At 43.8% G+C, this 25,446-nt stretch overlaps 1 protein-coding gene across 2 annotated transcripts in view; it reads right to left on the reverse strand.

The window, feature by feature from the left end:
- Window positions 1–6,294: 6,294 nt before the first annotated feature.
- The window catches only part of ADAMTSL4 (ADAMTS like 4), a 182,186-nt gene continuing 163,034 nt past the window's right edge, over window positions 6,295–25,446 (reverse strand). The window contains exons 9-17 of one of the 2 annotated variants that reach the window (XM_077257769.1): window positions 20,521–20,629; window positions 19,769–20,026; window positions 19,085–19,214; window positions 14,448–14,652; window positions 14,198–14,371; window positions 13,056–13,229; window positions 12,784–12,963; window positions 12,548–12,692; window positions 6,295–9,329 (exon numbers count right to left, since the gene is read on the reverse strand). In XM_077257769.1, coding sequence (XP_077113884.1) covers window positions 9,193–9,329; window positions 12,548–12,692; window positions 12,784–12,963; window positions 13,056–13,229; window positions 14,198–14,371; window positions 14,448–14,652; window positions 19,085–19,214; window positions 19,769–20,026; window positions 20,521–20,629 — 1,512 coding nt within the window. In that variant the 3' untranslated portion in view covers window positions 6,295–9,192. Of the gene's footprint in view, window positions 9,330–12,392; window positions 12,693–12,783; window positions 12,964–13,055; window positions 13,230–14,197; window positions 14,372–14,447; window positions 14,653–19,084; window positions 19,215–19,768; window positions 20,027–20,520; window positions 20,630–25,446 lie in introns of those variants that run through there. The other variant, XM_077257772.1, reaches the window with a different exon arrangement.

Genomic DNA, 25,446 nt, shown 5'->3' on the forward strand with positions numbered 1-25,446 from the left:
AGAATGCACTGTCCTCCATTAGTGTAATGCACAGCCCATAGTCATCCGTGTAGTATAATGTACAGCCCATAGTCATCCATGTTGTATAATGCACAGCCCATAGTCCTCAATATAGTATAATACACAGCTCACAGACTTCCATGTGATATAATGCACAAACCATAATCATCCATATAGTATAATGCTCAGCACATAGTCCTCCATATAGTATAACCCACAGCCCATAGCCATCCATATAGTGTACTGCACACTCCATAGTCATCATAGTCATCTATGTAGTGTAATATACAGCCCATAGTCCTCCATATAGTATAATGCACAGCCCATAGTCATCCATGTAGTATAATGTGCAGCCTATAGTCCTCCATATTGTGTAATGCACAGCCCTTAGTCATTCATATAGTATAATGCACAACCCATAGTCATTTATTAAAGAAAACACTCAAAACGGCACAAATATAAATAACTTATAAATATATATATATATATATATATATATGTGTGTATATATCCTTTGTCGTGCCAGTGAGAGAAGAGAAAAAAGTGGAACCCACTCAACGTATATGTAAGGCAACAAAACCTGAGCAATGGATAAACAGGGGACCCAGACAAGAAGATAGGTAATATTTAAAAATTAAATTTTATTATAATATAATATAGTATGCAATAATCCACATGATAAAAAATATATATATACAAAATGCGCACGTATGCTGGACCAAAAACCATATAAATATATATAGGCAAAATGATTAAAGGTTGAACAACCCCAAAGGTAAAATAAATATAATATATTTCATAAAAGTCATGTACTGTGTTAAGAACAAAGGTGGGGGAAGGGGAAAGGATAAAATGTGAATTCTAAAGGAAAAAATCCAAATATAAGAAAGTGAGGACTAAAATTAGCCTCAAAAAAAGTGCACAGTGCCAAATAGTTAATAAATGATACGATGTAAGGTGAGGGTCTACCAGCCCCAGAATAAATCCTTACACTCTACAAGACATAAGGTGAGCAAGTGCATGTAAACAAAGCAAAATTGCTAACACAGTAAATGAGTATATACCTTTCAGGGGTTAATAGGTCCAGTAGTACGTGCGCCCCGACGAAGGACTCGTTCCGAAACGCGCGTCGGGGCGCACGTACTACTATTTGGCACTGTGCACTTTTTTGAGGCTAATTTTAGTCCTCACTTTCTTATATTTGGATTTTTTCCTTTAGAATTCACATTTTATCCTTTCCCCTTCCCCCACCTTTGTTCTTAACACAGTACATGACTTTTATGAAATATATTATATTTATTTTACCTTTGGGGTTGTTCAACCTTTAATCATTTTGCCTATATATATTTATATGGTTTTTGGTCCAGCATACGTGCGCATTTTGTATATATATATTTTTTATCATGTGGATTATTGCTTACTATATTATATTATAATAAAATTTAATTTTTAAATATTACCTATCTTCTTGTCTGGGTCCCCTGTTTATCCATTTCTCAGGTTTTGTTGCCTACCATAGTCATTTATGTAGCATAGTGTACAGCCCGTAATCATCCATATAGTTTAATGCACAGCCCATAGTTATCCATGTAGTATAATGCACAACCCATAGTTATCTATGTAGTATAATGCACAGTCCTCCATTAGTGTAATGCACAGCCCATAGTCATCTATGTAGTATAATGCACAGCTGATAGTCCTGCATTTAGTGTAATGCACAGCCCATAATCATCCATATAGTGTAATGCACAGCCCATATTCATTCATATAGTATAATGCACAACCCATAGTCATCCATGTAGTATAATGCACAGTCTCTGATTGGCCAGCAGCGTGTATTGCTACACATGAACCCGATGGGTCTGTGTGCTGCAGTACACTTCAACTGAATGTGCATCCGATGATGAACATCCAGCTGAAGTTTGCACTGGTGCCGGCGGACCCCTTACCTGCCAGTCCCAGACCGTCGCAGCTGTGACCTCTGTAGTTACACCCCTGCTGACTGCGAGTGGGACCTCTGTTTATTCAGAGCCACAGCAATTGCCTGTGTGTTGGCCCTGAGTCAGACAATCTGTCAATTAATTAATATGTCCTATTCCGTGGGTTGAAGACCATTTGAGTGGATGGATCAGTTCTCTGCACAAATGGGTGGCTGGGAGTAGCACTAAATTGTTGACAAGTTCATAGAATCGGTAGTGATCCCAGAAGTCAGAACCGTAATTGTCAGAAATTCATGGATTATCCTACATAGTAGTGACCTTGCATATATGTATGCCAGTTTTGAGTTAATGATACGCTGGTTCACCTGGGCGGCCTGTGGGGGGGTCTTTATGTGGAGCTCTGATGAGATATTCAGAATGCAGACTGCTGACAGGTCACTGATCCCTCACTGACCCACCCCCATAATCTACTATATAATTGTCTAAGGGGTACTTCCGTCTGTCTCGGATATTCATTGGTCGCGGCCTCTGTCTGTCACGGAAATCCAACTCGCTGATTGGTCATGGCAAAACAGCCACGACCAATCAGCGACGGGCACAGTCCGGCGCCAAAATGGCCACTCCTTCCTCCCCGCAGTCAGTGCCCGCTCCATTATCCCCTCCAGTCAGCGCTCACACAGGGTTAATGGCAGCGCAAATGGACCGCGTTATGCCGCGGTGTAACGCACTCCATTAACGCTGCTATTAACCCTGTGTGACCAAATTTTTACTATTGATGCTGCCTATGCAACATCAATAGTAAAAAGATCTAATGTTAAAAATAATAAAAAAATAAAAAATCATTACTCACCTTCCGCCGCCTTTCCCGCTCCTCGCGATGCTCCGGTGACCGCTCCATGCAAGCGGCAGGTTCCAGTGCTAAGGATGGTATGCGACAAGGACCTGCCATGACGTCACGGTCATGTGACCGCGACGTCATCACAGGTCCTGTGCTCATACCAACCCTGGGACCGGAAGCCGCCGCGTGCACCGCACACTGGGCCAGGACTTCAAGGGGCCTTTGGAAGGTGAGTATATGTTTATTTTTTATTTTAAGTCTGTATACTACGTGGCTCTGTGCTGTATACTACGTCGCTATGCAATATACTACGTGGCTGGGCAATATACTACGTGGCTGGGCAGTATACTCTGTGGCCTGTGCTATATACTACATGGCTGGGCAATATACTACGTGGCTGGGCAATATACTACGTAGCTGGGCAATATAATACATGGCTGGGCAAAATACTCTGTCGCTGTGCAATATAGTACGTGGCTGGGCAATATACTACGTGGCTGGGCAATATACTACGTGACTGGGCAATATGCTACGTGGCTGGGCAATATACTACGTGGCTGGGCAATATACTACATGACTGAGCAATATACTACGTGGCTGGGCAAAATACTCTGTCCCTCTGCAATATACTATGTGGCTGGGCAAAATACTCTGTCGCTGTGCAATATACTACGTGGCTGGGCAATATACTACGTAGCTGGGCAATATACTACGTGGCTGGGCAATATACTACGTAGCTGGGCAATATACTACGTGGCTGGGCAATATACTACGTGGCTGGGCAATATACTACGTGGCTGGGCAATATACTACGTGACTGGGCATTATGCTACGTGGCTGGGCAATATACTACGTGGCTGGGCAATATACTACGTGGCTGGGCAATATACTACGTGGCTGGGCAATATACTACGTGGCTGGGCAATATACTTCGTGGCTGGGCAATATACTACGTGGCTGGGCAATATACTACGTGGCTGGGCAATATACTACGTGGCTGGGCAATATACTACGTGGCTGGGCAATATACTTCGTGGCTGGGCTATATACTGCATGGGCTGTGCAATATACTACGTGGACATGCATATTCTAGAATACCCGATGCGTTAGAATCGGCCCACCATCTAGTGAATATTATATATACATACTGAAAAAAAAAAAACTTCTGCAGGCAGGAGCCAGCCGGGGCCCTGCACATATTCATTATGTATATATAATATTCATTATGTAAACTAGTGGGCGGGTCAGTGAGGGTTCAGTGTCCTGTCAGCAGTCTGCATTATGAATACCTAATCAGAGCACCACATGAAGACCCCCCACAGGCCGCCCCGGGGCACGAGCATATCATTAACTCAAAACTGAAAATAAAGATTAAACAACAACCACAAGACGGATTTCATTACCAGGCATCATTGTAATCAGTATAACAGCGCCGACCTGGCACTGTCTGTAGGTTACTGAGCACAATCCTGCTGACAGGGGCACTTTAAGGTTAAACATTAGATGTAGAGTACATTTGCAGTTTTAATAAAAAATAAGTGAACCCTTTAATACTACCCCTAATTCTGCAACGGATTGAGTAGAATGAAAGAAGGCAAGCAAGGGTCTGTGTACATCGTGCACGTTTTGCAACCAACTAGAGTAGAAAAATAGCTGCAGCCATAGCCTAATATGATAACAGGATAGTTAATATTGAAATTTTCTCTAATACATAATTAAAGGAACGCTCCATAAAAACCTCCAAAACTCTGGAAATGCAGCTTCTCCTCTACTGCCATCCAGTGGACAAATTGCATTACGAAGATTTAAAGTTACATCACTTTGTGTGCTAAAACAGTGCGCCATCGCCATCTGCTGGCAGGAAATGAATTATGACTGTTTGTAGTTTTGGTCTTCAGCCCCCAGCTTGTATATTGTATATAACCAGACGCGTAATTATTGCAGAGGACGCAAATGTGACCGGGCCTGAAAGAGAAGGAGACGCGCCTGCACGTCTGGTGACATGATGATGTCACTTCATAACGTCCGTATAATTTCCCCCTTCTCACTGGAGGGACTTTATTTTTCCATTGTTCCATTTTTCCAGTTTTGTTTTGTGGGACGAGTTGTACTTTTGAATGAAAAGCCTATTTTATCACGTGATTAAATGAAAAATGTAAAAAAATGGAGCAAAATTGCAAAAATCAGCGCAATTTTGCAGTTTTTTTGGGGATTTAGTTTTTACAATGTTCACTATATGGTAAAAATGACCCAACACTATGATTCTCCAGGTCAGCATGAGTACGCAGATGCCAAACATGAAAGTATATTTCTTTAATTTAAAAGGATAAAAAAAAAATCAAAACTTCGCTTAAAAAAAAAAATTTGCCTTTGTCGCCTTTTTCTAAGACCCCTCTTGTTTTCAGTTTTCAGGGTATGGGCTGTGTGGGGGCTTATTTTTTGCGCCTCGAGCTGTCATTTTTATTGACACCATTTTGAGGTAGATACGATGCTTTGGTCGCCTGTTATTGCATTTTTTAGGTGCTGTTCTGGCTCTAAAATGTAATTCTGGAAATTTGCTAATTTTTCTTGTTATACAATTTACTGATTGTATTAATAAATTTTAGATTTTGATACGACTTTGTGTATTATTTAATTTATTTTTAATGGGGTAAAAGGAGAGTGATTTTGACTTTGATTTTTCCTTCTTAACATATTCCTGTACTTGTTTGTCCCCTTAGGGGACTTGAATCAGCAATAGTTGGATCGATTGTACTATACACAGTAACACCACAGTATTGCTGTATATAGGAAAATCACAGTCTCCTATGAACACCAGCCACAGGCTGGCTTTCATAGGAATACTGTCATGACGGGCATGGGGTTCTTCAGCAGACCCATGAATATCATGGCTACCCATCAGTGCCCAGTGTTTATCGGTTGGAACAGGCTGACAGCGACATTGAACTGATACATATAGGCCAGAGTTCCTGCTCAATTCTAACATCTTGGTTTTCCCATCCCCTTCTCTCAGTGTTAGAGATAGCAGCAGGGAGGGAGGTATTCATAAAGTTCCACTGGAGAGGGGATAAAGCATTTAGAGACTCAGAGAGGGCAGAAAATACAGGCTATAGAAAAGGAATAAATAAGTGCAGGATAGAAGCAGTACCCTGGATACACATAGACTTCACTTCCAGCCTATATTACTGGGAGAGACACTCCTATAAGAAAAAATCCAAAACTTGGATCAGACTGCAAACTGCATATCAGATGGTCAAACTAGATATCAGCTGAAACCTAATTTTATTAACTAAAAGTAACCATAGTCTTTAAAGGTATATTTTCAAGAGAACATAGGGTAAAATGTGCAGCAAAATCAATATTAAATCCGTATCTCATGCAGATTTTTAAGTCCAGTGTGAACATAGCTATTCACAAGACTGGAAATATATTTGCATTACAATTAATAAATTCCATCACATACATTATAGACCAGAAATATTTAATCATAATGAACAAATAAATCTGAGAATAAAACAAATTTTCAAGAAAATTTAATATTTTTTCTTTACAATCTCTTTCCATGAGAAACAAAAACATATAATCTTTTTTCTTAAAAAATAAATTAAAAAATGTACAAGAAAACAATGGACACGGCTTATAATGATGTAACAGCTGAAATATGGATCTCAGCATAGAGAAGAAATACTTAGCAATGGTTTCATAAGATTTTTCCCCAAAATAGACTAAACAGTGACGGTGGAAATTTTACAAAAGAACCTTAAGCAAAAGAGTAAAAAATTAAATTTTAGGTTGTGAGATTTCAAGTTAAAGTGACCAGTTTCCATGAATATCCTGTAGACTATTGAAATGACTAATGTCCAACCAATTTTCTTATTTTTTAAAGGTTTTTGGGTGATTCAGAAGATACTCTGGCCTATTAGGACATATGGATGCCAAAAAGCGGGGGAGTTTCTGGAGAAAAGAGCTGCTGCGAATAGTGATTACAGCTCTGGAGGACATTGTGACCATGTGCTATATTCCATTCGCTTGTAATAGTGCCATGTAGTACTACATTTCTCGTGTAGTGAGTGGAGATCTTAAAGGGGATCTTCATTGTTTAAAGGAGGCCTTTTACTTGCCAAAAATGTGCCATTTTTTTACCTGCTGTAAATGCTGCTGTTTTTCTTTTGTTCCTATGACTCTCCATTCCTGAGATATCGCCCTTTATTCTCTGGATATAAATCTACTCTTGTTAGCACAGTGGGTGTGGTAAACAAGACAACGCCCACAGAGAAGAGCTATGAACCACGCCCACTTTACTATCAAGACTAGATTTATATACAGGGAAGAGGAGGCCATATCTCAGGAACGGAGAGGCGCAGAAACAAAAGAGAAACAGCGCCGGATTCAGGAAAACAGCAGAATTAACACCAGATACAAAAATTACATATTAATCACAAGTAATGGGTCCTTTTAAAAGGGTTGTCCAGGACTATTCATAGCTTAACCTGGCTCTGTATAATTAGTGAGTCTTCTGCCACACATTGTCTTTTCCTTTAAGGCTAATAATGGATTTGTTTATGAAATGCCATCATTTTACATCACTTCTTACATTCCACTAAGAAAGTGGCCTCCAGCCTGCTGTTCTGCATGCAGTTGCTGGCAACTGTTGGTGATCATGTAAGTGCAGGAGTGTTGGCCTGTCATTGGTCGCTCCCTTTGCAACAGTGACAGTAAATTTGTGACAGTGATTGTCCGACATTCACAGTAATTGTCCTGAAATGTATGGAAACTTACAGTAAGTTGGAGGGGAAGGGGATAAAAGCACCATGAATAAATCCCTGATCATAGGACACGCACCTATTGCCCACATGAGGTGGAGGCAGACATTTTTTCTATGCAATTCACCATCATTATAAATGGGGGTCACTGCACTAAAGAGGATGCCATTATTTACTACTTAGTATCTAGGAAGACATTGGCAGTCAGGCGGGAACTCTATAAATTACAATGGGGTAAAATTAAAATCTACAGAAAACACTTGTGATAATAACAGTACGATATGGCGGATCAAACTCAAAAATAAGAATTTAAAGGGCTAGTTCCGGGCTACAAAATCATGGCCTTTTGTCTTCCAGAAACAGAGCCATTCTTGGTGATTGGTTGTGTCTGGAATTATAGCTCAGAGTCAATAAAGTATTTATGAAGGAAAGCAGCCATGTTTTTCTTAGAAGGAAACTGTACTTTCAAGTACAGACTAAGCTGTCATATGGAGTAACATTACTTCAGGCCATTATATGACTTGCAGCTGGCGTTTTCCCCTCTGCAGGCTCTCTCTCTTTTTATTTGCAATTTACTCTGTGCTTGTGAGAAGAGACTAGCTACAATGATGTCTCTCATACACAGCACACATATTCCTGCTCTTTTTTCTAGACAGAAGCAGCATAAAGGAAATTGTACAGAAGTACTAAGCAGTATAGATGTGACTCCAGCACCGGAACAAGGTAACAATTTAATGTCTGTGTCTCCGTATGCCCATTTTCTCTCTCTCAAGAGTATAATATGAGCTGTAACCGGACATCTCACTGTGCCGCCTTGCCTTTAACAAGCTTTTTTTTTCCCCAGTGTAGATGATGAGTCCAGAAAGCAGGGGACAGGAAGAGGTGGCTCATAAGTAGAGAAAGAAGCAGATTTTTTTTGCTAAAATATATTACAAAGTTCCTATATTGTTTTTTTCAAAGTTTGTTGAAAGTACAGTTCCTATTAAACCTGTACAATTTTATTTTCTGGCCTGGGCTATAAAGATAATTGAGGCTCCTGCAGTCATGTTACAAAAATCTGTATGTAGCCCCATATAAAAAGGGGTCTTGGGTGACAGTTTCTCACCCCTTACTGCAGAAACAGTAAAGGAGAACAGAAACCTGCTCACTTTCTTACGAAAATAGCACCACCCCTGTCTACAGGTTGGTTGTGGCATTGCAGCTAAGCCCCGTTCCCTTCATTGCAATGCCAAGCCCGACCTATGGACTGGTGTGGCACTTTTCTTGGGAGAAAGCAGCCTTGTCATTAAGTAGCCTTGCCCTTTTTCATGATTCCTATATGGTGCCAACATCCCATGGCATGATCAGTTTCCCAGAAGTCACAGTTGCGGTAAATGCAGGTGGCGGTATATCAATTATTATGTAGCACCGTAAAAAAAGAATCGGGAAAGCAAAAAAATAACTCTTCTCTCCCCACGTGAGCGAGAGGTAAACATTTAAAAAGCAAATATACAATTCAGTCTTTAGTCACTTCTCCGTTGGGAAATTTCAACCTCGGCAAGAGCCGATCCCGGACGTGGAGCTAAAGAGGTAATAAATACTGTCTCTCCTGCATATATAAAATATAAAATCTGGTGAGGTGGTGGGGGATGTGGGGCCGGCGACCTGCTTGCTATCGCTTCTCAGACGTCCTTCGTTGCAGGGAATGGGCGCAGGAAGAACAGCACGCTTGTTTGTAATAGGCGTAGACACAGAGCCGAGCTTGCACCACCACGGCGCAGTTGTGATATCGATCGCGGCAGTTGTCATCTGGATAGGGGAAGATGGAAAAGTTACACCAAGAAAAGGCAAAAGCTTACAGAGACAATCACGTGCTACATGTACATGCATTTGGTGCTTATTTGGGATTTTTGGGGTTTCGTGGTGGGCACTCTTACTTTTAGATGATTGGTAAAAGGGGTGAGATAACAAAGAAGGTCTCCGTTCTTGACGATTCAGAGGAGCCTACTGGGATAACCTGGCCATGCTCATTTCCAGATGTCACATCCTCTAATATCTTCAACTCACATGCACGCACATATCAGTAGACCACAACTGGAGTACGGTATGCTCGGCATCGGGAGGCAAGCAGGGCCGGTGAAGTCACGTCAACAGTATCTTCCTGATACAGCCTATCTGTTCTACTCTTTAGAATTAGACTGGTGCAAATCCACTCACTTTCCGATGTGGAGAGGCAAATATTGAGCAGCTGTCCTATTCTGTTGAATCGATGCCTGCTCCTCGCACATGCAAGCCAGAAGCTATCTGTAGACGTGACCTCACCGGCTCCCGATTTGGAGCATCAGGTATCACAAAGCCATATTACGTCTTGAATAGAGTATCATGACGAGAGCTGTCTTAGGTTACATGGTTCAAAGATAACTTAGGTTCAGAAGAGGCGCACATCTGTGTATTTCATGTTTTTCTAAGCTATCTTTTAGCCATTTTTGCAGTATATTCGAATCTCCTGCTTCTCTTCAGTATAGCTAACCAAGGAAACCAAGGAAACATGGCACAACATTTCCAGTTTATGGATCTGAGGGAAAAAGATGCAGGAGGGACACACATATGTGTATTTCCTGCCTTCCTAAGCTGTGCTTTAACCATTAGGCCACTAGTGGAACATACAGTGCCTTGCGAAAGTATTCGGCCCCCTGGAACTTTAACCTTTTCCCACATATCATGCCTCAAACATAAAGTTACCAAATGTAAATTTTTGGAGAAGAATCAACAACAAGTGGAACACAGTTGTGAAGTTGAGCGACATTTATTGGTTATTTTAAATTTTTGTGGAAATTCAAAAACTGAAAAGTGGGGTGTGCAATATTATGCGGCCCTTTAATTTAATACTTCATTGCGCCACCTTTTGCTGCGATTACAGCTGCAAGTCGCTTGGGGTATGTCTCTATCAGTTTTGTACATCGAGAGACTGAAATTCTTGCCCATTCTTCCTTGGCAAACAGCTCGAGCTCAGTGAGGTTTGATGGAGATCGTTTGTGAACAGCAGTTTTCAGCTCTTTCCACAGATTCTCGATTGAATTGAGGTCTGGACTTTGACTTGGCCTTTCTAATGTTTGGGATCATTCTCTTGTTGGAAGACAAATCTCCATCCCAGTCTCAGGTCTTTTGCAGACTCCAACAGGTTTTCATCAAGAATGGTCCTGTATTTGGCTCCATCCATCTTCCCACCAATTTTAACCATCTTACCTGTCCCTGCTGAAGAAAAGCAGGCCCAAACCATCATGCTGCCACCACCATGTTTGACAGTGGGAATGGTGTGTTCAGGGTGATGAGCTATGTTGCCTTTACGCCAAACATATCGTTTGGCATTGTTGGCAAAAAGTTTGATTTTGGTTTCCTCTGACCAGAGAACCTTCTTCCACATGTTTGGTGTGTCTCCCAGGTGGCTCGTTGCAAACTTTAAACAACACTTTTTATGGATATCTTTGAGAAATGGCTTTCTTCTTGCCACTCTTCCATAAAGGCCAGATTTGTGCAGTGTACGACTGATTGTTGTCCTATGGACAGACTGTCCCACCTCAGCTATAGATCTCTGCACCTTTCATCCAGAGTGATCATGGGCCTCTTGGCTGCATCTCTGATCAGTCTTCTCCTTGTTTGAGATGAAAGTTTAGAGGGACGGCCGGGTCTTGGTAGATTTGCAGTGGTATGTTACTTCTTCCATTTCAATATGATCGCTTGCACAGTGCTCCAAGGGATGCTTAAAGTTTTGGAAATCATTTTGTATCCAAATCCGGCTTTAAACTTCTCCACAACAGTATCACGGACCTGCCTGTTTTGTTCCTTGGTCTTCATGATGCTCTCTGTGCTTCAAACAGAACCCTGAGACTATCACAGAGCAGGTGCATTTATACGGAGACTTGATTACACACAGTTGGATTATATTTATCATCATTAGGCATTTAGGACAACATTGGATCATTCAGAGATCCACAATGAACTTCTGGAGTGAGTTTGCTGAACTGAAAGTAAAGAGGCCGAATAATATTGCACACCCCACTTTTCAGTTTTTGAATTTCCACAAAAATTTAAAATAACCAATAAATTTCATTCAACTTCACAATTGTGTTCCACTTGTTGTTGATTCTTCACCAAAACATGCATTTGGTATCTTTATGTTTGAAGCATGATATGTGGGAAAAGGTTGAAAAGTTCCAGGGGGCCGAATACTTTTGCAAGGCACAGTACATGCCATAGGTTGTCTATGATCTTCAAAAGTACAGGTCACAAAATGTCAAGATCTTGAGATAAAAAGATGCAGGAGAGAAGCACATCTGTGGATTTTTTGTCTGTCATTTTCCCTCCAGGTCTAAAAACCGGAACATTTGTAACAAGTTCCCTTGAAGATCAAGGACACCAATGGACACGTATGTTCATGGACACTGTATAGCATGTATGTCCTGTCAGTAGGCTAATATTTAATAAAATAGCTTAGAAAGGCGAGAAATTCAAAGATGTATGTCTCTCCTACCTCTTTTTCCCTCCCGATCAGTGAATTGGAAATTTTGTGACATGTTCCTCTTGGCTTCTGTCGCTATACTGAAGAGAAGCAGGCGATCCTGGAAAATGGAACCAAGAGACTCTGACGTGCCAAGAATTTGGAAACTTTTTGAACTTTATGGAAATTTTTTAAGCTTCTACATCAGCAAGAGAAGAGTATTTGATCTTCTCATGCTCCACTCGAGATGATGTTAGTGAGGACATGGAGATGGCATGGAAGCAAAAATTGAGAATATTTGTGCCACATAGTTAATTCCACAACGCACATCAAATAAAGCCAGGACAGACTAAGCTCAGCCACTACAGCTAATGTCTATATTGATTAGGAATGGGTTCTAATGATCAAGCCGCCATCATCGACTTGTGCGCACTGCAAAGCATTTCCGATTTATTAACCTCTGAGCTGCTGGAGCGGTCGGCAAGGGTAATGTCAGGTCAAGGCTGGACGGTTCCCTCTCTCTCCTCACCTAGTACAGAGGAACAGGGCTGCGGATTACATGCTTTCTTCTCGTCAGGTTTAGAATCCAAGTCGCACTGATGGCTGTAGGTCTTGTCAGCTGCAAGGCACCGCACCTCCCTTACCTGTATGCCACCTTCGCAAGACTGTGAACACTAGAGGGCATTATGAAGAAAAAAAATCAAGAATGAGGTCAATGGTATGAAACTGATTTTAGATTATGATGGTGCTAATGTCCCCACTCACGGTGCTCCAAGGTGTGGTGAACCAACGTGACCCGCAAGATCCGGCATTGCATGACTGTAGGCTTGGCGGCTTCTCTAGGTGGGAACACTCGGATGGATCGCTGACATTAAAGTCTGAGCCCATTTTACTGACACAGATCACATCACGTCTCTGCGAACCTTCATCACACTCTGCAGAGCACTGTAGCAAATTAGGAATGAGACCCCATTGGTGAAAATTACCTTAATTTTGGGGGGTTGGAGGGGATAATGATCTGAAGCAGGACTATGTACCTGAGACCAAGGTCCGGTGTACCACTTTATTGTTCGCTCACACGGCCCACTGTTGCACACTCGCATGTCGGAAGGTTTATTTCCTGGGCAGCCATCTTGGGAGTCGTCACTGGGAGAACTCGAGAGACAAAAGACCGAACGGCGCTGGATCCCAGGTCCGCATTCAGAAGAACACTGCAAATTGTGACACCCAAGAAGAAGTATAACACATGGGACATCCAAAAGTGATGGACTGAGCATTCAACGGGTACTCAATGAAGCAACGCACTAAATGTCTCAATCCCACTTTAGTAGACGTAAGGTGATCCAACTTCAAATAGGTTATGAAAAATTAGAAAATCACTTTCTGGATACAAAGCAACCATGTTTTTTCCAAAGGCTCTTTCCCATTTTTGGGTTTATTTTTTACGGCCTTTGTTGAGAGATAAAAATGGCTTGTAAGAAGATTCTTCAGGTCAGCAAAATTACAGCGATACTAAATTTGCAAAAAAAAGTTCTAAACTTTTTGTAAAAAACAAGAAAATTAATAAAAATTGGTTGGTTTCACTATTTTTCATAGACCATTAACTTTTTTTCCTGATTTTATTTTTGGTCTATAGAGCCGTATGAGAGCCTGTTTTTATTGTTTCTATTTTGGGTGCATACAACATTTTGAAAGCTTTTTATTACATTTTTGGCCAGAAGTGTGGCAACTGAAAATGATCAATTCTGGGGTTTCGCCTGTTTCTATTCTATACAGCATTTACATTTTAATGGGTAAAATCACTTTTAGATTTTCATAAATTGAACTTTTACAGAAGCAGTGATAATGAATATGATTTTTTACATTTTTTCTTTTTGGATTGAAAACTTAGCCACCCTAGGGGATTTGAACTTGTAATCGCTTGTATACTGCTATACCACATTTCCTATGAAGCCCAGCATGTGGAGACCCAATGCGGAGGGTGACACTATGAATGCACCCCTTTAATGCCACTGTCAGAGACTGACAACCCAAGTTGCAGTTATAGAGCTGTCCACACTCATTGTCTGATATGGTGAAAGCCCCTTTTAAAGGTTATCGTCCTGCCCTGATGGCCGTGGTCTGGGGTGGATATGAGTATATAGCTGTATAGGTCACACGGTTATAAGCGTAGACTTACTGTGGAGCTCCAGTCATTGTGGAACCAGCTCCGGACGCAAGGACCCATATCGCACACCTCGTTGTTCCTCGGGCGGAGACGGTTGCTGCATTCTCCTTCTCCAACAATGTCCCCTTGATTACTGATACATCGGACATGACGGGTCCTCTGGCCAAGGCCACACATGACTGAACACTGTGGGTAAAATATAAGTTATCTTCTCATTAATTATCCAGCTTCTCTACGGGCGGCTTCCTCGGCAGTCCATTACCGTGCTCCAGTTGCTTTGGATCTCCCAGTGGCTACAGATACGCAGTTGGCACGTCTGGGTGACATTCGGCTTGGCCAAGTTGCCACACCTTTGTGGGTGAACCATAGTGGTCCGGTTGGCGTACATCTGTCGGCACAAGACTTGCCGGTGTTGTATCCCACTGCCACACGTCCTACTACAAACTGACCAGTTACCAACGTCCCAGCTGAGAAGAAGCGAAGAACATGAAAAAAGTAGAAACCTTTCATATGGTTCTCATAGTTGTTCTTTTGCTTCTACAAAATCTTTGATATCCTGTTCTTGGATAACAAAATCACCCAAATTGGACGAAATATTTCTTTCTAGAACGCTGCCAGTGTACAATGCATTTTCCATGGTGACTCAGACAGTTCAGCGCCTTCCAGTTCACATTGCCAAAGACCAAGACTGTCTGGCATGCAGAGCCCTTGGATAACGATTATGAACATTGAAGTTGAGTGAAAATGGCTGTAAAATGGGTCTCAAGTAACTGAAATGTATATCAGGTCTGCTTTCATGCTTGGAAAATTGGGGTCAGACCAAACCTCAGATCATTCCTTATCGCCAAGCCATGCTTATTTCCAATAGACCTTTTCCATACCCTATTGGCAGGTATCAAGTTCATGTATTTTATATTTTAAAATATATGGTCTGTTCAGTTCTAATTAAATTCCTGTAACCAATGCCAAATTAAACTCTGGTGACTCAGATCTACTGAGAGAACGCTGCTACATCACTGTGCTGGCCTCTGCTGAAAATTGCACCTCAGCTCTTATTTTCTGGTATGCAATTTACCCCTTCGGAAAGGTCATCAATATAAGATCGGTGGTGGGTGTCTCAACATCCAGCCGCCCCACAGATCATCTATTATTAACTCTGATGGCATTCCAATGTTAACACTAGATGGCAAAGCTCTGTTCAATATGTAGTAGTTGCTACCTAAAACTGCAGATCAGCTCTTTAGAGAGTACAGTGACTCAGCTTTGGTTTCTCAGCCTTGAGTCAGTTCTGCTACATCACTGTGTCTGCTCTGCTTTATTAAACTCTGATGCTGACTCGACTCTATTACACAGATTTCTCATCGCTCAGTCTATTCTGCTACATCACTGTGCCAGCTTTGCCATATTAAAATCTACACAGATTCCTCATCATTCAGTAAACTGTGCTACATCACGGTACCGGTTCTGCTACAATGAAATTAGTTGGTAACACAGCTCAGCTACCCTGATTCCTTATTGCTGTGTCTACTCTACTTAACCTGTTGCAATGACTCTTAGGCTGCCGTCACACTAGCAGTATTTGGTCAGTATTTTACATCAGTATTTGGAGGCCAAAACCAGGAGTGGGTGATAAATGCAGAAGTGGGGCATATGTTTCTATTATACTTTTCCTCTAATTGTTCCACTCCTGGTTTTGGCTACAAATACTGATGTCAAATACGGACCAAATACTAATAGTGTGACTGCAGCCTTATTCTACTGCTCCATTTGCCAGTTTGACCACTTCTGCCATCATGATTCTAACTGTAACCCATCTGCACCGGCACCAGGACCTGCTGTTCTAAAAACTTCTTGAATTATGCCAGTGTAAAACTGGCCTAACTGTGAGCTATGTAAGGCAATACAGATTTTGTTTGAGGGTGACAAAGATTTAAAACTAACAGCAAGTGTAAATTTCCCCTGCAGCAGAAATTAAGGAGTAACTAAACTTTTAATTTGTATTTACCAATTTTCTCCAGCACGGAAAGTTCTGAAACTTTGTATATCAATTTATTAGGCAATTTGACTTCATACATGTAAAAATGCTCATTTGACATGCTCATTTGAAGTACAGATGCTGGCAGTGATGGGTCAGAACTTATCTCCTCATCTGAGTGTTTATCAGCACAATCTCCTGCAGCAGCTTATCCCTAGAGTTAAAGTAAGACTTTGTTGCTTCTTATCCCCAGTTATTGAGACTTAAAGGGAACCTGTCAGCAGATTTTGCGGCTACAAGTTGCAGCCATCACCTTACAGGGCTTATCTACAGCATTCTATAATGCTGTAGATAAGCCCCCAGACCGACCTGCAAATGAGGAAAAATAAGTTATATTATACTCACCCAGGGGTCCGATGAGTGTCGGGTCCGGGTCTGGCGCCTTCCATCTTTTTGCGCCGCCGCCCTCCTGCTTCTTCATCGCTCCCCGGCATCGGCGCTCCTTCGCAGGCATACTTCTCTTAACGGTTGAAAGTACTCCGGGAAAGGTCAGAGAGGCCCAGCGCCTGCACCCTGCAGTACTTTACTCAACAGGGCAGAGAAGTACGCCTGTGCAGGAGCGAGATGCCAGGGAGCCTGTGAAGCAAGCAGAAGGGTGTCGTCGCAAGAAGATAGGAGGCGCCAGACCCGGACCTGCGACACCCATCGGACCGGACTTATCCCCCCCGGGTGAGTATAATAAAACTTATTTTTCTTCACTTGCAGGTCGAACCTATTATAGAATTATAATTATAGAATGCTGTAGATAAGCCCTGAAAGGCAGTGGCTGCATCTTATAGCGGCAAAATCTGCTGACAGGTTCCCTTTAATGTCACAACTGTTGTCGAGTGTCCCCGGACCAGGAGTTCCTTCCCTGTCCCTAATGCTAGGGGTACCCTAGGGCGCCCTGCTCCTTGGATTACTTCTGATGGTGAAGACATCAGGGCCACGTACCTTGCCTTAACTCCTGAATCCGCCCTCAGTCTGTACCCTTCCTCCACCCAGGGAAGAGGGGAGTAGTAGTGTACTGTGTAAGGAGGTGGTGGGGACCAGTTGCTCCCTCTCTCCTTTATGTTGTGCACGTGTCCCCCATGCGGTGCTTTGATAGTTTGGCTATGTACTAACTTATTACTGTCACGTACTGCTGTTTTATTGTATATGTACTGTGTGACTGTTCTCTTTATTTCATGTTCCTGTATTGTACTGCATTGTATTGAACATGATTAGTTCAGGGACAGTAAGGGCTATGTGCACACGTCAGGATTTCTTGCAGAAATTTGGACATTTCTGCCAGAAATCCGCATGCGTTTTTTTCGCGTTTTTTCCCAATGCATTAAATAGTGGGGAAAAACGCGAAAAATCCGCTAAATTAATGAACATGCTGCTTTTTTTACCGCGATGCGTTTTTTTTGCCGCATGCATTCTAAATGATAGGATGCATATGTATGCGTTTTTATGCATTTTTATCGCGTTTTTATTGCAAAAAAAACCGCGAAAATTCCTGAATGTGTGCACTTACCCTAAGGGTTAACAAAAATGGGCTAGGTTAGCAGCCTGGAAGAAGCAGCAATTTCCTCCCCTGCTGGGAGCAGAATACACCACTGGAAGGGAGAAAGTGCTGCCAACGGACTGCTGAGCAGCTGGAACGGGCACTAGGACTGTGCGAGTGCCCACCAAGGGACTGTTAGCTTTCAGGAGCCGAATGGGAGCTGCAGCTGCTGCTGATGTGCTAGACTTTGTTATGGAGAGCACAGGAAGTCATATCTCCTTCATTTCATCTTTAATAAACAAGTTTTCTACTGTTGGAACCTGAGCGTGCCATGTGAGGCATATGGAGAACGCCATTCCTGTGTAGAGAGCAACCGAGTGCTGAAGGTAATTTGACTGTACTACAGGGCTGGGACTTGAACTGTCTTTTCATGTGCAAGGGGTCGGGGTGCTCACTGACTGTGACCTAGTGGACTCGCCCATGACTACCACCCCATGCCGCCTTGTTACATACCATAATACACCAACCAGACTAACAAGGTAATATAAACAGGGATAAAATGAAAATACCAATCATACAAATATACTCACACATATAACAGAGGTATACATCGGGAAGTGGAGGATGGGGTTAAACCAAAGTAGGAGAAGAAAAAGAATTATAACACTCACAAAGTCTAGCAACAGTCACAGATAAATCCACCAAACACCTTCTCCAATAACAATCACCAACAACCTCCAGCCATGCAGCATAAGTTTTTCTGACAATGAATGCTAGCAAGGGCCCAGATTATATAGGAGAGTGGAATGGCTAACAGTGCACAGCTGAGAGCCTTAATGCAGGAAAGCTTCCAGGAGCTCTCAACTGAGCAGATTAACCCCTGCACTGCTAAAATAAATTTACACCATTTAATAAGAAGGTGAAGTGCTTCTAATCAGTGCCGTAGTAGGAGAAATCAGATGCTGTAGTCTTCTGACTCCTCTCTGTCACGGTAAACCCATGACTCTTAATTGCTGACTCTTTAATTGCAAGCATCTGTACTCCAAATGAGTATACCCTGATATCAATGCACCCGAAGGCAGGCAAATACACTGAGGAAAAGCAGGGGTTTGGAAACCACTTACATGCACTTTTTACAGGGATGAAGACAAGTCCACTAATAAAGTGACTTGCAAAGTTTCATAACTTCCCACACTAGACAAAATTCTAAAAAAAAACCCTGAATGTTTAGTTACTCTTTAAGCTCTTCATGGTATTCAACGGCATCTTTGAAATGCTGGGTCCTCTATAGAGATTGCACTCTGTGTATGTACTCTGCTGTCTGATGGTAAATGTTAGATATAGGTGGTCTCACAGTTATTGTTTATCAGGTATATATATAAAGCTCTGCACTCACAATGCAGGGCAGGGCTGGGTGTTGCAGGCCTCCTCCTGAGGGAACGGCTTTGTTGATGAGTCACATTCATCCTCATTAACTTCATCCAAAGAACTCCTGGAGACGCACTGGTGGACAGGGTACCAGAACCCTAAAAAAAAAAAAAAAGTGTTACTGAGATTAAAAAAAATCTGCCAAATGATCTCAAGTATTTATATGGTAGGGTTCACAAGCAAAAATATTTTGACCAAAAAAATGCTTCAAGTCCTGGCTGAAGGAATCAAGTCAAAGTGTGAGGAGCAAAGTTTGTGTAGGGCCTCCTTCCATGTTCCCTTTGAAATTAATAAAATAAAGTGCCATCATGTGCCTAAAAAATACTACTGTACAGTGCACCCATCCTACCAGACAACCCCAACATAAAGGTGCCAGTTAGTCCTTCAAGTACCAGGCTTTATCTGCCCAGTTTTTGGCAGGACAGTCTTGGGACTTGAAGTGCAAAATAACTAGATGAACTCGACTGTTAGTTGGGTTGACTGGTCAGTTATGGGGTGGCACTGGTTCACTTCTTACGATAAGTCATCAACCATAGATCAGTGGGGGTCCCAACTCTTGATATTCCCATTGATGAGTTGTTTGCTCCAGCAGTGACCAAATGTCTGGAGTTGTACGGCACAGCTCCATTCAATGTGTAGCAGGACCACTCACCTTTCCCACAGGTGACCGAGCATGGCGTATTTCCAACACGTCTCCAGAAAAACTGAGGTTGCTCTGGCCAATAGTGGACAGGGGGAGCCGAAAGAGGAGGGATGCGGATGTTGCGCTGCAAAGTGCCAGCTGGCCGGACTGGAGGTGGTGGTGGCCTTGCTTGAGGCGGTGGGACCACTCGGGGACGTTCCTCCACAGGGTGATTTCGTATGCTGGTCTGTGGCAGGGAATCGCTAGAAGCCACTGACCTCAGAGATCCTACAGAGAGAATATATGTTAGGTAAAAGTTAGAATCTGGATGAAACCAGATGGTGAGGTCCATGGGTCAAGAATGTTAGCTGGCACACCTTCATTTTTGTCTCCCTATGAAGAAACAGAGGAAGAGAACAGTCTCTAGTGTCACCTACTGAACCCAGAAACAGCTGCCTGAACACTATAGATGGCTGTGGGCCGAATGATTGTATACATATCGAACTTACAAACATAGGAGTCTACGAGTGAGGCACTAATAGACTACTCTGGGGCGGCTTATCTTTCCAAGAAAAAAAAAGGAATGTGCGTCAAAATTTTCTCAGAGATATGAGCTGGAAGGCCCCTGCCGGTATTAGCCTCATGTATTTGGGGACTTTGAGTCATGTGACAATGCTCATTAAAGGGTCAATATTGACTTCTAGGAATGCTGCTTCCAATAGGTGGCACTAGAGACCCTGCTCGCTTCCTAAATAATGAATCTCCAGAAAGGGGTCTCTTACCGTATTCCTGAGATGGGACATGGGAGACATGCCCGGGGTTATCAGAAACAGAGGGTGAGGAGACAAAATACTGAAAAGAGACCCCAGGATTATCTTGCTGAAATATCATCTGTAATAAAAATGGAAAAAAAAGTTAGCTGCATAGATCCTCGAGCATGCTGGGAATTGTAGTTTGGCTACAGCTGCAGTAAGAGGTGTTTGGCACTGGGTGGTGCTGCAGCCCCTACGTATGCTGTATCCGAAAAACTCTGACATACTGATCAGACACTACAGTTGTACAATGTGACCTCTATAATTACACAGGACTGCACATTGTGACTTTTAATTACACCGGACTGCACAATGTGACACAAGACTTGTTAGTCCTGCAGGTCATTGTCATCATATGAGAAAAACAATACGATGAATGACCTGTGATAGAGACTTTCTACAGGGGCCAGGATCTTCATGATATCCCACTGGGCAAGGTTTATGTACACCCCTCCCAAAAGTTGGCATTGCTGGGTGTTTTGTGAGTGGACTGAGGATGGAGATTAAATGTTCATTATTTTTTTTTTATGGAAAGGCTAGTAGGTATGCAGACTCAAGACCAGATCTGTCGCTCTCTCCCTGTCCTCCATGTGCAGTGTGGGGTCTGTCACTCTCTCCCTGCCCTCCATGTGTAGTGTGGGGTCTGTTACTCTCTCCCTGCCCTCCATGTGTAGTGTGGGGTCTGTTACTTGCTACCTACACTCCATGTGTAGAGTGGGGTCTGTCACTCTCTCCCTGCCCTCCATGTGTAGGCTAGGGTCTGTCACTCTCTACCTGTCCTCTATGTGTAGTGTGGGGTCGGTTACTCTCTGCCTGCCCTCCATGTGTAGTGTGGGGTCGGTTACTCTCTGCCTGCCCTCCATGTGTAGTGTGGGGGTCTGTTAATCTGTCCTTGTACTCCATCTGTATTGTGGGGTCTGTTACTTTCTACGGGTACTCAATGTGTAGTGTGGGATCTGTCATCTCTCCTTGCCCCCTCCATGTGTAGTGTGTTGTCAGTTTACTCTCTCCCTGCCCTACATAAGTAGTGTGGGGTCTTTTACTCTCTGCCTGCCCTACATGAGTAGTGTGGGGTCGGTTACTCTCTCCCTGCCCTCCATGTGTAGTGTGGGGTTGGTTACTCTCTGCCTGCCCTCCATGTGCAGTGTGGGGTCAGTTACTCTCTGCAGTCCTCCATGTGTAGTTTGGAGTCTGTCACTTTCTACCTGTCCTCCATGTGTAGTGTGGGGTCTGTCATCTTTCCTTGACCTCCATGTATAGTGTGGAGTCAGTTGCTCTCTACCTGCCCTCCATATGTAGTGTGGTCAGTTACTCTCTGCCTGCCCTTCATGTGTAGTGTATGGTCTGTTTCGTTCTCCCTTCCTCCATGTAAAGTACAGAGCTTGTCATCTCTACGTGTCCTCCATGAGTAGTGTGAGCTTGGTTACTCTCTCCCTGCCCTCCATGAGTAGTGTGGTCGGTTACTGTCTCTCTGCTTTCCATGTGTAGTGTGGGGTCTGTTACTCTCTCCCTGTTCTCCATGTGTAGTGTGGGATCTGTCACTCTCTCCCTGTCCTCCATGTGTAGTGTAGGGTCAGTTACTCTCTACCTGCCCTCCATGTGTAATGTGGGGTCTGTCACTCTCTACCTGTCCTCCATATATAGTGTGGGGTCTGTCATCTCTCCCTGTCCTCCATCTGTAGTGTGGGGTCTGTCATCTCTACATGCCCTCCATCTGTAGTGTGGGGTCTGTCATCTCTACATGCCCTCCATCTGTAGTGTGGGGTCTGTCATCTCTACATGCCCTCCATGTGTAGTGTGGGGTCTGTCACTCTCTACCTGTCCTCCATATATAGTGTGGGGAATGTCCTCTCTCCCTGTCCTCCATGTGTAGTGTGGGGTCTGTCATCTCTCCCTGTCCTCCATGTGTAGTATGGGGTCTGTCATCTCTCCCTGTCCTCCATCTGTAGTGCGCGGTCTGTCACTGTCATGTCGGACACTATTCACACTAGGTCGTCCGACAGACAGCGGTAATTCCACATTCGTCCTCTATACGCTCAGTGGCGCCGGCTAGACTTTATCCAGGTTGTCCGGGGTTAATCTAGCTGGTAATCGGGTTGGAGGCTGGGTCACGCCCATGGCCTTTAGTTATTCGGGACTTTGGGCATCGCCGATTATAGCTTGTGCCTTGTGCCTGGTGATCTCGGTCTGGAGTGGTGTTCTAGGAGAAGAAATATCGTATCTGGTGGTGTATTATCCTTTGTCATATTTCTCCGTCCTATATTTGTATTTGTTTTGCCCTGTGCACATTATAGTGTTTTCCTGTGTGTCTGCGGCGTGGTGCGTTTTTAGTTTTCCCTGTCTGTTCTTTCTGTAGGAGTTGGTGTGTGGTCTTATCACTGGGTGGAAGGTGGAGGTTTCAGCATAGGACTGAAACAGGAGTCAGGGTCAGGCCTGGCGGCCCAGACAAGCACACCATCAGTGTAAATTCTGGGAGAGGGACAGACAGGGTTTTCCCTAGTCTGAGGGATATTGCAGGGGCCCGGGTAATCAGCTGTAGTCTACCCAGTACCCGCGTGACAGTCACTCTCTCCCTGCCCTCCATGTATAGTGTGGGGCCTGTCACTCTCTACCTGCCCTCCATGAGTAGTGTTGGGTCTGTCATCTCTACCTGCCCTCCATGTGTAGTGTGGGGTCTGTCATCTCTACCTGCCCTCCATGTGTAGTGTGGGGTCTGTCCTCTCTACCTGCCCTCCATGTGTAGTGTGGGGTCTGTCCTCTCTACCTGTCCTCCATGTGTAGTGTGGGGTCTGTCACTCTCTACCTGCCCTCTATGTGTAGTGTGGAGTCTGTCACTCCCTACATGCCCTCCATGTGTAGAGTGGGGTCTGTCACTCTCTACCTGCCCTCCATGAGTAGTGTGGGGTCTGTCACTCTCTACCTGCCCTCCATGAATAGTGTGGGGTCTGTCACTCTCTACCTGTCCTCCATGTGTAGTGTGGGGTCTGTCACTCTCTCCCTGTCCTCCATGTGTAGAGTGGGGTCTGTCCTTTTTACCTGCCCTCCATGTGTAGTGTGGGGTCTGTCGCTCTCTACCTGCCCTCCATGAATAGTGTGGGGTCTGTCACTCTCTACCTGTCCTCCATGTGTAGTGTGGGGTCTGTCACTCTCTTCCTGTCCTCCATGTGTAGAGTGGGGTCTGTCCTTTTTACCTGCCCTCCATGTGTAGTGTGGGGTCTGTCGCTCTCTACCTGCCCTCCATGTGTAGTGTGGGGTCAGTCACTCTCTACCTGCCCTCCATGTGTAGTGGGGGGTCTGTCGCTCTCTACCTGCCCTCCATGTGTAGTGTGGGGTCTGTCACTCTCTACCTGCCCTCCATGTGTAGTGTGGGGTCTGTCACTCTCTACCTGCCCTCCATCTGTAGTGTGGGGTCTGTCACTCTCTCTCTGTCCTCCATATGTAGTGTGGGGTCTGTCATTCTCTTCCTGTCCTCCATGTGTAGTGTGGGGTCTGTCCTTTTTACCTGCCCTCCATGTGTAGCGTGGGGTCTGTCGCTCTCTACCTGCCCTCCATGTGTAGTGTGGGGTCTGTCGCTCTCTACCTGCCCTCCATGTGTAGTGTGGGGTCTGTCACTCGCTACCTGCCCTCCATCTGTAGTGTGGGGTCTGTCACTCTCTCCCTGTCCTCCATATGTAGTGTGGGGTCTGTCATTCTCTTCCTGTCCTCCATGTGTAGTGTGGGGTCTGTCCTTTTTACCTGCCCTCCATGTGTAGCGTGGGGTCTGTCGCTCTCTACCTGCCCTCCATGTGTAGTGTGGGGTCTGTCGCTCTCTACCTGCCCTCCATGTGTAGTGTGGGGTCTGTCGCTCTCTACCTGCCCTCCATGTGTAGCGTGGGGTCTGTCGCTCTCTACCTGCCCTCCATGTGTAGTGTGGGGTCTGTCACTCTCTCCCTGCCCTCCATGTGTAGAGTGGGGTTTGTCACTCTCTACCTGCCCTCCATGAGTAGTGAGGGGTCTGTCGCTCTCTACCTGTCCTTCTTGTATAGTGCAGAGCCTGTCGCTTGCTAATTGCCTTCTCGGTCAGTAAGCTGCAAAGAGATTTCCCTGTAAAACTAGGTGAGTTGACAATGGATTATTCTTTTGTAACTACTGATGCCAAAGTCACGCCCCCTCTTTTTCCTAACCAGAAACAGAAGATGAGAGCTCAAAGAGCAGATTATCACATGACTTCAGGACCAGACTACACACAGGTTTTGTTTGTAGTCTGTTGCCATAGAGACACACAGGTCTACATAGGAGCGTCATACACAAAACAATAGGATATTTTTAACGAAGGCTATTTGTGAATTTGTTTTATTTTTTACATTAGCATTACAGGGCCAATCAAAAACAAAAATTGAAGATCCCCTTTAAGAAAGCAGAAAATCTTTGCAAAGTTCCTCTGTACGCTGACGAAACTATTAGCTCATCGGTCAACAAAAGGATATGAATCATTATATTGGGCCTGATTGTGTCCCAACTAGGGCGCAGGTCAGCAAAGAAAAGCAAAGGCCTCGGCCTGCGGATGTCCAACTAATTACAATCGCAGAGCAGCGATGATCTCACCATCCAGCATCCACCATATCATGTCTCCTGCTGAAAATCTGTTGGAGATTTCATTCTTTCTGATTACTTTTGTTGTTTTGGAGATTTTTTAGTGTTTGGATAAACCTTTCATGGCCCTTGTGACAGGGCTTGTTAGAGACTGCAAGGATGTGTCGCATTCCTATCAGTGTCCCGTCTCTGGCACCAAAAATGATCAGTCTCCCTTGTCGTGGTATATGCCTTGTAATTAAATGAAACTGGGCCCTAAAAGTCATTTTAGTACCATTTGGAGGACAACCAACCCACAACACCCAGCTGGCACAGAACCCAACG

This window comes from Ranitomeya variabilis, chromosome 1 (genome assembly GCF_051348905.1).
Source record: "Ranitomeya variabilis isolate aRanVar5 chromosome 1, aRanVar5.hap1, whole genome shotgun sequence".
NCBI lineage: Eukaryota > Metazoa > Chordata > Amphibia > Anura > Dendrobatidae > Ranitomeya > Ranitomeya variabilis.